Source organism: Aphelocoma coerulescens, chromosome 1 (assembly GCF_041296385.1).
Source record: "Aphelocoma coerulescens isolate FSJ_1873_10779 chromosome 1, UR_Acoe_1.0, whole genome shotgun sequence".
Taxonomy (NCBI): Eukaryota; Metazoa; Chordata; class Aves; order Passeriformes; family Corvidae; genus Aphelocoma; species Aphelocoma coerulescens.
Window position 1 is genome coordinate 8,685,841 of NC_091013.1, and position 17,271 is coordinate 8,703,111.

The 17,271-nt window shown below is 39.7% G+C and overlaps 1 protein-coding gene across 11 annotated transcripts in view; it reads right to left on the reverse strand.

Moving 5' to 3' along the window:
- SYTL5 (synaptotagmin like 5) overlaps positions 1 to 17,271 on the reverse strand; it is an 80,170-nt gene that overhangs the window by 43,118 nt on the left and 19,781 nt on the right. For 10 of the 11 annotated variants that reach the window (XM_069029776.1, XM_069029461.1, XM_069030175.1 and 7 more), the window contains 2 exons: positions 9,751 to 10,249; positions 394 to 609 (listed from right to left, as the gene is read on the reverse strand). In XM_069029776.1, the coding sequence (XP_068885877.1) occupies positions 394 to 609; positions 9,751 to 9,869 (335 nt within the window). In that variant the 5' untranslated portion in view covers positions 9,870 to 10,249. Of the gene's footprint in view, positions 1 to 393; positions 610 to 9,750; positions 10,250 to 10,365; positions 10,434 to 17,271 lie in introns of those variants that run through there. The other variant, XM_069030009.1, reaches the window with a different exon arrangement.

Below are 17,271 nucleotides of genomic sequence, written 5' to 3' on the forward strand. Positions count from 1 at the left end.
GATCTCATTAGTTTGATGGTCTGTAAAAAAAAATATCCTTTCAATTCCTTTTTTATCATGTCTCTTTCTTGTATCATCCAATCCTTGCATCAGGATACATAACTGAGTTTTGCTGCCCAACACATTCCTCCTTTCCTTCCTGGTTATCTCATCAAGTCAAGCTAAAAAAATCCCATATTCACTAATCAAGTGAATTATTTTTCCAAGTATACACCAAGTCTTTGGGAAACAAGCTAGCTGAAACTGGCTTGGAATTGGGAAATAAAACCCCCAGACAAGCCTCTCCCCTTGTATACACTTTTGTGCTGAGGGGGTGTACAGTGGTAGCACCAGCCCAGAATCCCTGACACGGCTGTAACCTCCAGAAGTGGTTGTGGAAACTGCCCAACTTACGCAATCTTGGCACACACCGAGCACCTCCAGTGCCCGTCAGCGCCCACCACGCGACACGAGCTGCAAACCCGGAGCTTGCAGGTCTGGCACAGGTCTCCCCTGTCAAAGATCAAGCCCAGGCTTTTCTGGCAGCGAAAACAGACCCTGCTGTTGTCCTGTTGAGAGTGGCTGTTTCCACCTTTCCTTCTCACTTCCAGAAGCTCATTTTTCAATTTCCTGGAAGTAAAAAAAAATAAAATCTTTTAATTTGGAGATTCAACTCAATGATCTGTAAGAAATTTTTAACAGATTAAGATTTTGTGCTAAGAATACAAGATATGAGTGAGTACTTTTGTTGTTGTTGTAGTATTTGCTGTATTTCTTTACACACACATGACACGGAATAAATCTATCCTCCAGCTGTCAGACATGCAGTCAAGAGGAAAATCTGGTAGATCACTATAAGAAACTGCAGATGCTGAGCAGTTCTGGATGATTGATAAACAATCTTTGCTTGTCCCTCATCAATAATTCTAGTCATGCTGAGCCCAGGTTAACAGCAACTCAGAACTGAGACTATCAGCACATCCACAGAAGAAAAAGAAGAAAATCTTTCCTGCAATTAGTGTGCATTTTATAATATGCCAGTGCAGAGTTAGTTAGGAGTACATATGCAATTCTGCACCAGTTATTCAAAGCATTAAAAGAGCCCAAACCAAAATGTCTAAATAGGTAATGGTGTCATGCTGTGATGCTTCAATCAAAGTAAAAAAGGAGAATGCCAGTTTAAATAGTGTGACTTGCAGATCTTACCAGTTCTACCACTGACTCTACAGAATAAAAATACTTGTGTTTAATACATAATTTTGAAGTCTGGAGTTTCAATGGCACATGAGTTGGGTCCTTAACAAGAAAATAACTGTGATATGTAACTAAGCTCAGTGGCTGCTCAGTTCTTGAAGATTTACATGCCTGGGTCCCCATTACCCCACCCTTCCTTCCCTATGCTGTCTTTCATGTCCACCATCAGCCAGGAGCCCCCGAAGTCCCTCAGTCATGAAGCACTCCAGCTCACTGAAATCCTAATCTCTGCACACACATAGATGCTTTAAGAGGGATTTAAAAAACCTGCTGCCACCTTCACCTAAAGATCAGTAAAAACGTGTCAGAAGACTAACACATGGAAGACAAAAACAAATAAATGATTGCAGGTTGCAGCCCAGTAAAGGAGACCAGAATCACTGCTTGGGCCACCAGGGAGTCAGCTCTGACAGAATTAGGTTATTTATGGATACACTGCCTTGCTAAAAGGTTGGCCAGCCTTTTGCTTCCCACTGGGATGCCATGAACAGCAGCTGCTCTGCAGCCACCTGACCTGTGGATGCTCAGCCTCTGGCAGCTTTAGAAAAAGGGCATGTCCAACACCTCCAGGCAGCATCTTCAAATCCCAGACAAGGGTTTTCCTCTGCTGGCCTCTATCCAAAAGTGAGTTCTTCATCCAGCCTTAGGCCCTTCTCTCACATCCAATCCAAACAGCCTTTCTCTCATGCACGGGCCTTCAAAAGTCTGTCCAGGCTTCACAAGCTTTCTTGGTACTTTGATAACTGTTCTTGTAGTTTATTGATTGCATCTTACATCTCCCTGCTTCCTGCAGAGATGCTTTTTGTTCCAGGCACGTGTCCATTTCCTTCTGTGAGTCAGCCAGCTCCAAATGCAGACAGGTGACTGCCAGCGGTGCTGGGTGCTGCCACTGGGCACAGGGAAGGGACATGATCTCTATTTTTGCCTTGGATCTCCCTTCCAAGCAAGTCTGCCTTCAAACATTAAAAGAGAACTCATCTGCTTCTTCTGGACTGAGAACTAGAGGCAACCCCACCACCACCACCAGAGTGGTCTGGTTCACACAATTTTCAAAAGAGACACGACATCTATCCACTTGAATAACAAATACACCTTTAGGTCCTTGTGAAGACATCTAATTACCACCGTGTTTATGGTCACTCACATCTCACCAAGCATCAAACAACATTCACAAATGCTTGATGATTTACTGTCACCCCACCAGCAATGGGAATTTGTCAGAGATAAAGTGCTGTGCTACAGGGCCACTTCAAGTACCAGATGACATTAGGGAAATTTGTTAAGATTGATTGTGCTTTCACACAGTGAGAGGGATTGCAGCACTTTCAATCTTCAAAAGGAAAGTCCAATTCACCTTGCCCTGCACTTTTACAATGACCTCAGGAGCTGGGATTCCTGAGGACTTCTGTCTGACCTGTAAGGACTGAGGCCAAGAAGGTGTTGTGCACATTGGCCTTTTCCACATGCTTTGTCACTAGGTCCTCTCTTCTATCCAGCAGCAGGTCCACACCTCTCCTAGCCTTCCTTTAGCCTCCATTTTCCCAATTACAGTGTTCTCCTGTCAATCTCACCTAATTTGATGGCCAAATTGGACCACCACTTATTTACTTTATCATTGGTCATTCTCTCTCTACCTCATGTTTTTCATGGTCTCCTGTCAAAACTGTGACTTTTTATACAGCAGAACTGCCAATGAATGTTCAACAGAGAGTATTTGAGAGACAATTGTATTTTCATTTTTTATTCAGGTTTGAAAAGATTTGATCAATCACATACCAAAGAAGTAAAGTGGCACACATAATTCAGTTCCAGTTTCTTTTGGCACTTGAGTATCTGCATGCAAACCAAGCACCTGATCCTTGCCTAAATGTCAGGGTAACTCAGAAGCTGAATAATGTTAAACTTCAAATCTCACAATATGCACTAGCAAAGGCTCATTTTTTCATAACAAATTTATTTCCAGTGGCTTATTTTTACTTAAAAAAATTAAATCAATCATGACTCATTGCATTTCAGGAACTTGACAGGCAGTTATTGGCAGATTGGCAGTTGCCATCTTTTTGGCAATTATCACTGTGCCCTGTGGACTGCATCCAGGTGTCCAACGGTGAAACACAGCCTCCACTGAAATTCTTCTGCTCCATCCTTCTCCCCATCCCCACTGTAACTTTTAGGCCCTTTTGTGCTTAGTTAGAAGTATTATTGGGCTCAAAACCTGTCTTAAATAGTTCCAATTTAAAATCAGGAAATCTCTATCAGCCCAAACCAAGAAACATTTTAAAAAACCCAACTTGCTTAGAGATCCACGTCTTGAAAAACTTATCAATATTCTTTTGACATTAAAAAGGCATTATTCCCACTATCCAGTAGTGGTGATTGCAACAGCATTTGCCACTGCTTATGTGATACACAATCCAAAATTCTTATCAGGTGATAGCTGATCTGCTAACAGTGTACATTCTGAGAAGTGTTTGTTTTCTTATTTTTGAATGTAAATTGCCTTTGATGACTTCCAGGGAACTGAGAGAAAATGTATCAACCCACTGTTTATCCACTCAATTAAACAAATAAAAGAGAAAAATTAAAAAGCAAGCAAAGAGTACATGGACAGAAACACTGGATATGAACTTTCATTTGAGATCCCCTATATTATTTGTTGAGCTGAACTACTGATTGACTGCAACAAATATATTCATATCTTAAGAAAATAGAAAATGAGGTGTCTCAAGGGCTAGGAAGATCAGGAGGAGGTGGGTGAGTTATCAGAAAAAATCCATCATTGTAACAGTCCCTAAACAAGCACAGCTGAGCTGCACTGGTTACACTGTACTGAAAAGGGATAACAGGTACAGCCTGTAGCTGCACTGACTTACCACTACATTTATTTCCCAAGGCAGGAACCAGCTGGATTATAAATACCCTTATACCAATTATAAACATCCTTTTGCAAGTCTAACATTTGCACTCTCCATAATTTTAAAGCAATACATTTAAAGATGGAGTTAGATATGTTTAATCACAAACATTAAACAAGAATTAATCTTTATCAATCTTCTCCTAGTAATATGAAAGAGAAAATAAAACTCAGCAGAATCCAACTTAATAGGCTTCTGGAGAAAAAGAATCCTATCATTCACTGAAGTTTCTAAACCTTCTATTACAATGGCTGTTTGATAAAAGGTAGCTATTAAAAATAAATTTGATTCTGCCAAGGATAATAGAATACGTAGCCATTTTTCTAAACTATGAATTTATATTAAGAGCCTATACTGTCTGAGAAAATATGTTAAGCACATTGGGGAAGAGCTCTCTTGTAACCAGTATTCCAGGTAACATGGAGCCAATTAACCTGAGCCTTCCCAAAGGTGGCCTAAAAGGTCCATGTAAAATATCACAGTAGGAAAAAAACCAAAACCCCCTGACCAAATAAACCAACTCCAGAATTCATAGCTCTTGGCACAGTTGCCCATCAGCTGCCAAAGGCACAGGAATCCCTAAAAAAGTCAGGTTCTTCCCTATAGATGAAGAGCTATGAGGCAAAAGTGCTGCACAATGCAGCCTCCAGAGATGAAATATTCTCTATAATGCTGCAAGGAGGAAGCAATGAGAAGCCTTAAAAGATGCATTTTTTATTAAAAGTAAACTTTACCCCAGAGAACATTTATTCCCCAAAAGTAAAATAGCTATTCTGCTGCAAGAGGCAAGACATTCACTACCCAAGCCATTCACTTAAATGAATGCCATTATTTCTTTTAACTCTGTAGGCATTATCCACTTGCTTTAACTTAGGTAACTTTTACTTTTAATACCAAACTGACTAGTTTGAATGTTTTTGTCCATTTCAGTAGGATTTTAGAAAAATTTTTATTTTGAAATTTTTTCTACCTCATCTTCTCTCCATTAAAAAAACCCCGAAACTGTTGAATGTAATAGCATACATAATTCCTGAGTTTGATTTTCAAATTTCTTCTGGATTTTCTTTCTCCCCATTTCAAAACCTGTTTTCCTCTGAAGATGTAGAGCAGCATAATCCAAAAACCTAATTTTATTTTGCCATTCTAAATTGCCAGAGTTCAAAGAATCATAAAAAATTGAATTAAAAAAAAAAAAAAGGGCAATCCTCCCACTCCCTCAATCAAGTAAAATTAAAGAATTTAGCAGAAAAAAAAAAGTTACTCTTGCAGAGATTAATAGAAACATCCTTCTGCTGAATCTGTGCAGCTGTTAACTTAGATACTAGAGAATTTTTCTGTGCAGGAACTGGTATCAATTTACTTCTGGAATAGGGGAAAAGCAAGTTCCTTTCCAGACTGATTCTCAGTACCTTCTCCAAATTCAGACAGATTGCCTTCACTGTCTGGCACAGTATGCAGAAAATAATAGTGAATATTGTTGAGAATTCACAAAAAGAATTGGGAAATTACCAGCTTCCGTTGAGATCTCCTTGCATTGTAAAATCTAAGTACCTGAAGTATTTTTAATAAGCACAGGTTTTCATATTTTGTTAATGTAACAGATCAACCTGATAAAAACTGTGTTAAGAATAGCCAGGTGTGGAGTTACATTGGTGACAATGCAAGGAAACAAACAAAGAATGCATTTGCAAAGAAAAAGAGATCTGGCATAAGGAATAGCAGAATAGAACCCAGTGAAGAGAAGGAAAGGAGGCATGGGAACTGAAATTATACTGGATATCGTAATGATGATGAACTTCCATAGATGAAACTTTTTCTGGGTAACTCATTCACTCATCCTCTCAAAAATGGTTACCAAGATTTAAAAAAAAAAAAAAACGAACAAAAAAAGAGAAAAAAAATCCAAACCAAATCCCCTGTTGGTTTCTTACTAGTCCTCAATAAAATAGATTGCACTCAGCATATGAGAATTAGTCACCATCAGAAATTCTTTCACCACCGGAGGATCATGGTTCTCAAAGAACACACGACAACAAAACAGGCACCTCTACCCTTAGAGTACTGGCAGCAGTAACTACTCTTGGTGGAATAATCTCTGATTCAAAGAATAACAATGAGTTAAACTGTGTTAAATAAACCTCACAAACGACTGAGCTGCCAGACAGGAACTTTGCAACTTCCCATACAGGTACAGATGGCCAATGTGCTTTAACACGAGGGCTCTCTCCTTCAAATGTTTATAGGCAGTTTTGCAGAAACACAGACCATGCACCAAACTATGTATGTTATCCCACAAACATTGTGCTTATAAACTTGGCCAAATGTATAGTCAGCAGATGAGTCAGTTCCCATTCCCAGCCCTCAAAGTCCCAGTCTTTTTTTCTAAAGCCCTTGCCTGTAGCTACCACATGGTGGTATCCATGCAAACAATTTCTCCTGTATTAATACCCTAAATTGCTTCCATGGATCTCTTTGGTCTGGTAAGGAGATGCCATTTTAGTCAGATGAAAAGACAGGAATCCTAACTTTCCTCGTCAATACAGATCTGGGGCTGGTGAAATTCTTACACAACTTCTGGCAACCTAAATGCTGAGGGAGAGGTTCAAGCAACCCACTAAAGCCTTTTCCTTGGACAAAACTGGCAAGTTCCTTCTGTGCTTTCTCAGTACAGCAATTATTACTCTGCTATCTCCTCTAAAAGCATGGCATTCATAGCTTTGCTCTGTAAAGAATGGAAAGGAACTTTGTATTTTTAAACTTAAGAAAATAGTTAAGGTAGGAATTAATGATTTTACTCAAATATTCTTAGAAATTGAATAAATCCTGATGGTAATTCAACTGACATCAAAAGCATCACAAAGCAATGTTTAGAACACTGTAGGCTATTTGCACAAGTAATTTATTAACAACTTCAAATCAATATTCAATTCAAACTTCCAGTCATGCTAGATGCACACTTAGAGTTAAGAACATAAACAACAATCTTTACTAAGGAGGTTGATTGTATTACCAAAACCAGACTCCAGAAAAAGAACTTGCTGCCCTCTGTGTTTCTCTCATGTGGGTGAAATAATTGTGCATCAAACAAAAATACAAGAAGAGCCACCTGCACTCCAGAACATGAGTATGAACAGTGATATTAAAACCAACCCTTAACAATTTCGTTATTAGAACATCCTCCTAGATTTACCATTGCCTTCACAATGAATAGAAAAGCCTCTAAGTTAAAATGGCTTTTGAAAACTAATAGGAACAGAAAAAAAAACAACTACCAAGATAGATTCAGAAAGAGTAGAACAGGATAATAAAAATTCTTCGGTAGAATGTACAAGTAAACATCTTCCCAGAGTGGAAAATGCCTTGAAAATAAATACAAAGGGACTTGCTCTTTTGCAAAGTGCTTCAACAAAGTATATAACAGATTGTACCAAATGGAATTTTGAAGACAACACATGTTCCTCTGAAGTATGCTTATAAGCCATGACTACAGATCCTTGCCAAGTTGTACTGAGAAGGAAAAATTTAAAAGTCTCCTAGGAAGCAGTTAACCATCCAATTCTTTATATTTTTTATATCCTGGAAATCTTTTATAGACCACATTCCACTGCTATCAGGCAAAGTATGGTCTAGTGACAATAAATTTGAAGCCAATTGGCTCATACACAGGTGCTAGAAGTATGCCTAAGCACCCTAGTTCATAATCAGTTATTCTAGTCAGCATTATATTTCAGATTAACTTGATTTTGAGCATCTTCTTAGGGTGCTTCTTACATTTTTACCAAAATACTGATAAGCCAATATCACCTGTGACTTCAGTGAACTGTACCCTCCAGAGGTGCCTCAAGCTGCCAGACTCAGCAGGTTTGGCAGAGTGAATTCCAGCAATGCCATAAAAAGCAGAAAATTTGGGGGGTTAAGACATCATATTAATAAAAAACCAGCAACAAAAAACCCCCTCCAAACTAACCAAACAAAAAAAAAAAACAACCAACCAACCAACCAACAAAAATCCACAAAACCTCAGGAGTTTTGACTTTGCATTTGAGACTGAGAAATGACAATAGTAGAAAGGAAAGCCTTCTGGGGCTTTTGGAAGCCAGTGATCTGATACACTCCATACTGATGACTTTGACAAGTGACTATTGGCACATCACACATTTCCAAGGCCACCACCTCAGAAAATCAAAATACTTTATTTAAAATTTTTGTCTTATTAGTAAATAGAGCCGAGTGCCTGGAACAAACAGTGCTCCATCTGTTTTCATTCTTCATCTCAGAAACCACTAAGAAGGCAAAATGATTAATTTGCCCACACCACCTAAAAGAAACACCTTTCCTTCCAGACTGGCAGCAGCAGAAGCAGCCAGTTTTCACCTCCTCCTTTCAGATGAGCCACTGTGTTCCCTCAGGTAAATGGGCTGCACACCAACAGGGGCATTGTACTTAGATTTGTTTCACTTGAAGGCAAAAAGCTTCCAAAACCTGTGGCTAATTCTGCATAGATTTCCAAATAATAGTTTTGCACAGTAGAAGCCTCAGCAGGTGCTGAACATACATCTTTGCAATGTCTACAATGTCTTTGAACAATGTCTAAAATGTTTTTAGAAAATCCAAGGGAAGAACAATGCAGTCTGGCATTGTAATTCAGGGACAGAAAGCAGCAAAGATGGGAAATCTTCCCTCTATCATCCATTATACTCAGCAGCCTCGCCAACACCAAGTGCTGCATCCATCCACACCAAGCTTCTTTCTCAGAACCAGAACTGTATGACAGTTTAAAAGGGCAGTGAAGGGAGGAAGTGAAAGGAAAGAGCAAAACCATCCTGGAAAAGCACAGGGACCTTTTCAGAGCTGATACTTAGCTGAACTAACTCAAACTGAGCCTTCTAAAACTGTTTACTCAGCCAGCCTCTGCACATTGTTCTCTGAACTTTGGTTTTTACTTTTCTGAATAGAAAAAGAACACATGGACTCTATTAATACCCTGAGACTCTACTTCTCCAAGCAGTGACTTTTGAGAAAAATGCCTGAGATTTTAAATTTTATTTATTAGTAAATCTAAGTCATTTGAAAAATGAAGAGTCCCTCCTTCCTATTCTGTAAGCACCACAACAGAAAGAAGGACACCACCTTGCATTTGTCCCATGCTGTAGGGAGTCCTGAACAGAGTCAGATACCAAATTTCCTTCCCTCTGACACCTTCCAAACTTCTCCCCTGTAGTCAGCTCTGAAGGCAGACTCTGTGTGCAGCTCCTCTCAGAGGAAGAGAGTTCAAGAGCCTTACTAAAGCTTTCCATCCACAGGGGGAAATTCAGCCAAACTGTACTAAATCTACAGAATCTGAAATTTAAAAGTGACTGCTGCATATTTTTGCATTTGTTACCTTCCTTATACTTTTGTCTTGAAGCAATGGACATGATTTTTGTTTACGGAGAACCACACTAGCAAGCAATTTTCTTTTTAACACACTTCACTTGAATTTATGATTAACTGTGTTATCTCCCAACACTCATCCTCGTGTGAGGCATATAGAAAACCCTCACTGGGTACCACAAAAATATGTACCAGCTGCATTTTTAAAAGCAATAAAAAAAAGAGTTACCTTATTCTTTTATCTTCAACTTTTTTCAAGTACTCATCTCTCTTCAATACTCCCAATATTGTTTCCCTCTCATGTTCCAACAAAAATGACAAATTGATGATCTCCAAGTGCTTTGTCATGATCCTTCAACAGTCACTCTGCCAGTGACCACTTTACCCAATCAATTCTTCCAATGATTTATTTGCACAAGTCCAAAGGCACGTTTGTGTCAGAGTTACAGGATCCGAGCAGTCAAGAGGTATTTTGAAAAATGCTTCTTTAAATTAATTGTGTGTCAAGATTGTATTGCTTTTCCTTCCAGCTACACAAGAAATAAACATTTGTCCTTTGTTTCTTCCTCGAGAAAGGCAGTCATTTTCCTGGTTATTGAATGCCCTTGGGTCCTGGCTGATGCTCACTGCAGGCCTTCAGATGGCATCCATCACAGCCGCAGAATCAGCTTCCTGGATAATTGTAGTTTGGAGCCACGAAATCTCTGGGTATATTTATATCAAACTACCTGAAAGTCAAAAAAAAAAGTCTGGGTGATTTTGAAATTACTATCAGAGTCTGCTTTGACAAAGGCTAAATCGAGCAAAGGTTTGGAAGTCACTGAAGAATGGCCTGCAGACTTACCAGGTTACCTCAGGGGCAACTTATACACAACTGGCATAAAGTTTGGTGGTTTTTTCTAATAGAAGAGTAAAAAATCTCATTGTTTCTGCAATACAGATCCAATTCTCAGCGTCACTTTTATCAGGTGATGGGACAGGAAGGTGATACACAAACTGAAGCACACAAGTCAATTCAAGGCAGAAATACAAGTCAGAATTGCCAATTATGAACTTCTTATCACTGAAAATTGGGAAACAAGCAAACCATAGACAACTATGGTTTTGGTTAGATTGCTACCTGACATGCAACAGCAAAGTAATAAAAAACACACATGGAAAAAAAAAATATTGTCTGCATTTATTTTAATAGAAAAAAACCCCACCCCACCCCCCCCCCCCAAAAAAAAAAAAACCAACAAACCTCCCAATGCTGCACCATTAAGTTTGTTCTTAAGTTCTTGAGGAAGGTGTTTCTATTCATACTATAAGATCGAGTTACTTGTAAGGAAAAGGAAGAAGTCCAACACAGCAACTGTTTTTTGTTACTATCAAGAAGGTCAGGTTCTTCCTTGAACTGCCTAGAAAAATGCCTGGTGAAAACAGTACTTTCAACCCAAGCAGATCCTAACATCAGCAGACTGAGGAGCATGGGGCATCAGCACAGATCTCACAGAGTCATTGCTTTTCTGGTCAAGGTGCTCCAAATTTCTGTTTGCTGATTGCCTTGCAGGGGTAGCACAGGTGACACGAAACATTATTCTCCCATGCATTTCGTATTTTTAGCAGGAAAAAAGCACCAGGTTTTATTGGAAATGCAAAGCCAAGAGGTAAAGGGGAAAGATTGAATGAAGAAACTAGACATTTAGAAAAACAAAAGTGTTTAAAATGGTCTCTGACAGCAGCATTATTGTCTTGATGATGTGGTACAGGTAACCAGGGCTCTTGCAGAACCACAGTGCAGTGGTAAGACAAGCAGGATGTCAAGAATACTCTACCTTGTGAGACATCCTGATACTGGGATTTCAGGGAAGATAAAAACTGCTTCCTAAGGTTAACTTGACATCTGGCCATTTCTTCTCAGCTTTTCTTTTAACTCTAAAGGGATTAGTACTCCTACCAGAACATAGAAAATCCTCAAATATTCCCTTTGACTAAGTGTGTTGCTGATCCTTGAATGTCCTGGGAGATTTTTCTCTCAATGCAGGGAGGCACACATGACATCCAAAATTTCTAAAGCCACAGTTGGGAATCTGGTTATTTCATTTGCCACCTGGAGGATCAAATACACAGACCCCAGAGCAGAACTAAGCACTGGTAAGAGTGATGAGACCACAAACTGTCAGATAAGTCAGACAAAATTTCAGAGAGTGCTACACACTCCTGTGCAGACATAAATCAGATGAAAAATTGTTCCATTTAGTTTCTTACAGACAAGAAATCCTAAACTACAGAGGTCTATTCAAAAACATTCCGATATCTCATGCTGACAACTGAATTATGGGGAACTATGTGAATTTAGACTAGAAATTCTTACAGTCTTGTTTGTCAAGACAGTAGAAGCTATGTCAGAGTCTGCAGTATGGAGAATACTGCAGAGCATTATGAAGTTCACCAGATGGACAGATAGATGTAAATTACATTCATGTTACCCACATTAACAGAAGTATACTTGTAGTAGAATCTATTCTTGTAGAGTTACTATAATTAACTGAAGTTGAATTATATTCACAATGGTTTGGGTGACTCTTTCTATTTTCTACTGAACGTTCCTCGAAATTTATCCTTCAGTCCCATCAATTACAAAAATCTTGTGGATTTTAACTGTCCTTATCACCTAACAGAGGGATCTGGCAACTGTCAGGAAATACAATTTCACCTCCTTACATGTTCAACCAGCTCTATGTAGATTAAAATACACTGTAAATTAGCAGCAGTATTCTCCTAAAGAACCAGGATGGCAGCCTGATGACACTTTAAGTGCCATAAATTGAGCCTCTCCTGATGGGAGAGGATTTGCTGAGGGTCCTTGCAAGGCACTTCAAAGATAAGGCGAGATGTCTTCTGTAGTTTCAATGCTTCTAGATAGTTGTTTATTAAGTCTTATCAGAGAAACTGAGCCACTAGCATGACCCAGGTACAGCATGGAAAGAGGCAAAGTAGGATTGAGAGCAAGAAAGCCTAATTATCAAGATTTACACAGCCTTTTAAAGACATTTTAACCAATAGTTACTAAAAATGTACATTATTTTTATTTTTTTACCAATTATTCAGTAACACGACTAACTGAGGAATTTTTTATCCAATCAATCCAAACTACTTTTACTGCAGAATATGGAGTGGTAAAAGAAGAAGAAGGTTTAGAGAACAACAACAATCCTCCAGTTTGGTATTTTTTATTTTTATCTAGATACTATAAAGAGAAGCCCAAAACCTCTAAATTTTTCACCCTGTGACAATCTTACATAGTAGTCTATAACCTAATTCACACCACTGTATTTTCTAGCTGTTGTCTGACTGTTGGTAATTTTTTCCAAGGTTTAAAGCTATACCAGTGGCGTCCAGGGGGGTAAAAACCCTTAAGAACAGGCAGAGAAATATTCTCGGCACTCTGGGTTCCTACAGCCTGTTTAGTGATCTCATACTCAATATTAGCAAGATGTAAACCCCACCAACGTGAGTCTAAAAAGCAGCATTCTCCAATTATCTTATTGCTTTGGTGGGGGAACAGCTCCAGCACACTGAGCACAGCAGCAGTACAGGCTTTGTGCCCAGGCTGCAGTAACAGACCTGATGCTGAAACAGCCCAGTTTTCCTGTCTGCCCCCTGTCCAGCACACGTGCACCTCCCAGCTAATTGACTAAGATTCAGACTCATCTCACCTTCCAGACTTTCTTCTGCACTACCAAAGCTGCTACTCAAAAATAAGATTTCCTACCCAGATATTCCCTCCCTGCTGAAGCTTCAGCAAATAGAAGCTGCTCTTTGCTCAGATGGGCTTCCTTCTAAACATGGTACACTCATGTTTTCTGCCTAGGTGATATTCTCAGGCTAGCTGAAGTAGTGGCAGCAGTTAACTTTGCATAAAACAGGTTTTCCCAATTCTTTTATAACTCTTAGACAATGTTACCCTTGCCAGGCTAACTTTTAGGACTGAAGATTCTGCAGATATCACTACCCCACAGGATGCAGATCTAGAAAAAAATCCTTTGTCCTGCATCCTACATCACTCCAATTAGACAGAGTCTGTGTTGAGATTTTAAAGACACTGCTGTCGTTCTGCCTTGTGCTGGTACAAGATGTGCCAAAACGTCCCCCACCTCACAGCAGGACCCCACCTTGTTTGGCCCCCTGCCCTTTGTGGTAGGTGCTGGGCACTTCTGTGGTACATGTAGTTGTTAAACAAGAGAACAATGACAGCACAACCTGCAGGGACAGTTGCTCCATAGGAAAGGAGACTAATAGGTAAAGAGATACTATTTTTAATAATCTACCACTTAAGACTTCCCTGCTTTAGACAACACATTATTAGAGACCTGTATTTTAAATTAAGACTTAATAGGAAAATTTGCCCTTCTCCTCTCCTGTGGTACTTTTGCTCTGTCTCTAAATGGTCCATTATAAATTAGCTGACAAGAGCTGAATCATTAATCAACCTAGGGTTTAAAAACAAAACCAGCCAGCCAGCTTTTAGAAAGTGACAATGCTTCTTTTAACAGACTTTTGATGTTTTATTAAGCAGCCCTGGGGCTGCTTAGGAAATGCAGTTGTTTTCATCCTAAAGTGGGTGAAGATTTCACAAAACAGAGCATTTGAGGAGCACTAAAATGTGAATTAGGAAACTGGGAAAAATGCAAACCTCCCCTAAAAAGATGGGCTTTGTTCTAATCTACATTCAGTATATAGACAGAACATTAATTTCTTAAGAGTAAAGTATGATCTGATATCATACTACTTCTGGAAGAAAGAGACATTTCATTCATTCCTGCTCCACTGTGACACTATCCCAAGGTTTTGTGTAAGTGAGCTTCTCAAGTAGGTGGTTATTTTCCCTTGCCTCATGGGAAAGGCAGAAAAAATGCTCAGTGGGACTGTCCTCCCAGCTTTTCCCACTTCTCTTACCCCCCATAGAAATGTATTTCTGTAATGGAGTTTTCCTCTCTCGAGCTATTATTGAGGGAAGATACATTAGAAATAACAGGCACTTATTACCACAGGACAGCAAAATTAGACAAAAATTAATAAAAAGGTGCAGTTTATCCTGCATATAACTGCATCTACTACACAGATGTACCAGAGAGCATTTGCTCACCTTCCCAAGACAAAAGAATTAGTTAAGGATTGTCTAAAAAACAAACAACATCAACAAAGCAAAAAAGCAGCAAAAAACCAAAAGCATTACAGTATGGAAGAACATGCCATTTATTTTTGCTAACTCTAGCCCCACAGCTTCTTGTGACAATTACAGCACCCCCAAAACTGAACCTCCCTGAGGGGCATTAGTTCAGAGCCACAGGAATTAGGGTGAATCCTCTGCAATCAGTGACGTTTGCAGTTGTCACAGGCACAGTGACCCCCATGGGCATCCTCCTGAGCCCAGCAAGACCACAGTCATCTGCACTCCAAGACACTTTTGCTTCATCTCTCCCCCATCTTCCTGGGTAGGAAGAGAAGCATCCTGCTCTGTAGAGACAAAGCTGAAAGGAAGCAAGATGAAGGGAGAGGAATTATCTTCTTTACTTCAATGGCTGTGTCAACAAATTGCCTGATGCAAGAAATTTCTCTCACAGCTGAACTATTATGTTTACTTAGCTGGAAGCAGGACATGGAACAATTTAGTGACTCAGCAACAGAGGCAACATTTTCCACGTGCACTGACAGCACTGGTACAGGAACCACAGCATTGCCTCACACTGCTTGAGTGATAGAGCCTCCACCTACTGCTGGCAGGAAATTCTTTGCCAGCAGAGAATGTTGTTTGCACTACACATATTTACTAGTGTGGGTGTATTTAGGATAGGAATAAACTGTATTTTCATACTGGTAAGGAAATTCCTAATAAGAGTAGCCAAATGCAGCATGATGTGGTGGCTGTAATTAATTTTGCCCCTTAAGAAGCTGAGATACATCATCTCCTGAAAAGGCACCAACCACTGCTTGAACCAAAGCTGCATGAGGCACAACAGCCTGGTTGGAAACTCTGCAGGAACAGGATTAATGGCATTACTGACTCTTCCCCATGCTTCAGGAAGCTGCAGTTTCCACCTCCCAGCTCAGTGTAGATCACAGCATGGTGAATCTAAATCCAGTGCACACAGCTTTGACATTCAAATGAAAAGAGGCACATTTCATGTATGTGCTGTTTAAAGCACACAAGTCCTATGTATGCTGAGTTCATTCACATGGGGGTTTGGTAAAATTGAAAACTAAGGTGGCATCAGCAGATAGCCACCAAAATATGGTCCATATCCACAGCCATTTTTCTCTTTTCTGAGGCCCACAGCTCAGCCCAGTATGCAAGCCAGCAATGGAGGAAGGAGGGGAAGGGCTGCCCTCATCAATTTTAATAAAATGGCAGAAAGACATAAAAATGCACAAATGTAAATCTTACCATGCTGAGACTGTAGTGGCCAGCTTGGTTTCTCCTCCTGCTCTCACTTAAGCATGCTGCTTGCAGAATGCCATGAACAGGAGCAAGAAAAACCAGCTTCACTTCCCAGCAATGTGTTTGCAGAGGGCACACGCCCAAGTGAGCAAACCAAGTGTCAGCAGGCACTGAAGCACCAGGAAATGCTTTTTGCCAAAATCAACAAATTTGTAAGGTGAGAAGGAACAAGTCAAGACACTGAAGTCAGGTGGCAAAAAAGGAAAACCAAACCACACTTGTTGAATGTGATCTCAGTTAACTGCACATGAATTAGACTGAGAGAGAGCTCTGGTCAGTATTACAATGCAAATACTCAGATTCTTTGGTTAAGAACAACCTTCAAAGACCTTTAGATGTAAGAGCTGGAAGATTTATGGACTGGGAAGTTATGTACTGCATCAAAGAAAGGATCACATATGAGTGACAGCAACACTGAAGAGTCATTTAAAGCACACAGAAATTGGTATCAGTGCACTGGAGTGAATAGAGGCTGAGAAAAGCTGAAAATATGGTTCCTTAAGTCTACTTCTTTCTAATTAGTGTAGCATGAGTGTGTTTGACTTCAGAGTAATTAGAAAAACTCCGATTTGTTAATCAAACAAACCAAATGGATTCAGAAGCAGTTCATTTTTCAGGCTGGGCACAATTCCATCTGTCTGGAAAAGTCTTGGCAGAGCTGTTGTGTACCTACCTACAGGGCTGCAGATCTCTCTCCAACCACAGTCAATGCCTGTGAGCTATATCTAATTTCCACAATTACTATAATAATATTTCAAACTCAAAATCATGAGTGTTTAAAGACTAAAGCAATTATGTTAGAGCTCATTAAGTCTATGAAACAGACCTTGCTGTGTAAGAAAGCAGTAAATTAACTTGTCTGATGTACAAATAAGAGAGCTAGGACAAAGCTCAGCAGTGACAACCTGAGCATTCAATAAACATTGCTCCTTCTACAGGTCTCCCTCCTCTTGCTCTTCAGCCCTGATAAAAAGGATTAAGTAACATCAAAAAAAAACACTTTAAAAAAAATAAATTACATTTTCTGTTTCCTTGCTGTAGAAATTTAGGCTCATGCAGCTGTGCAGTCAGGTTACAGTCCTCAAGAACAGGGAACAGCACTGTCCAGAGAAAGCTCCCTACAGAGACACCACTGGCTGCCACCCCAACAAGCTTGGCTTATTTTTCAAGTGCACTACACTGGGAAAAAAGCAGCGGCCATTCAGGCAGGGTATTAGGTGCAGAACAGACCAGAGGTGGAGAGAACACCAGGCAGTTCACTTGTGA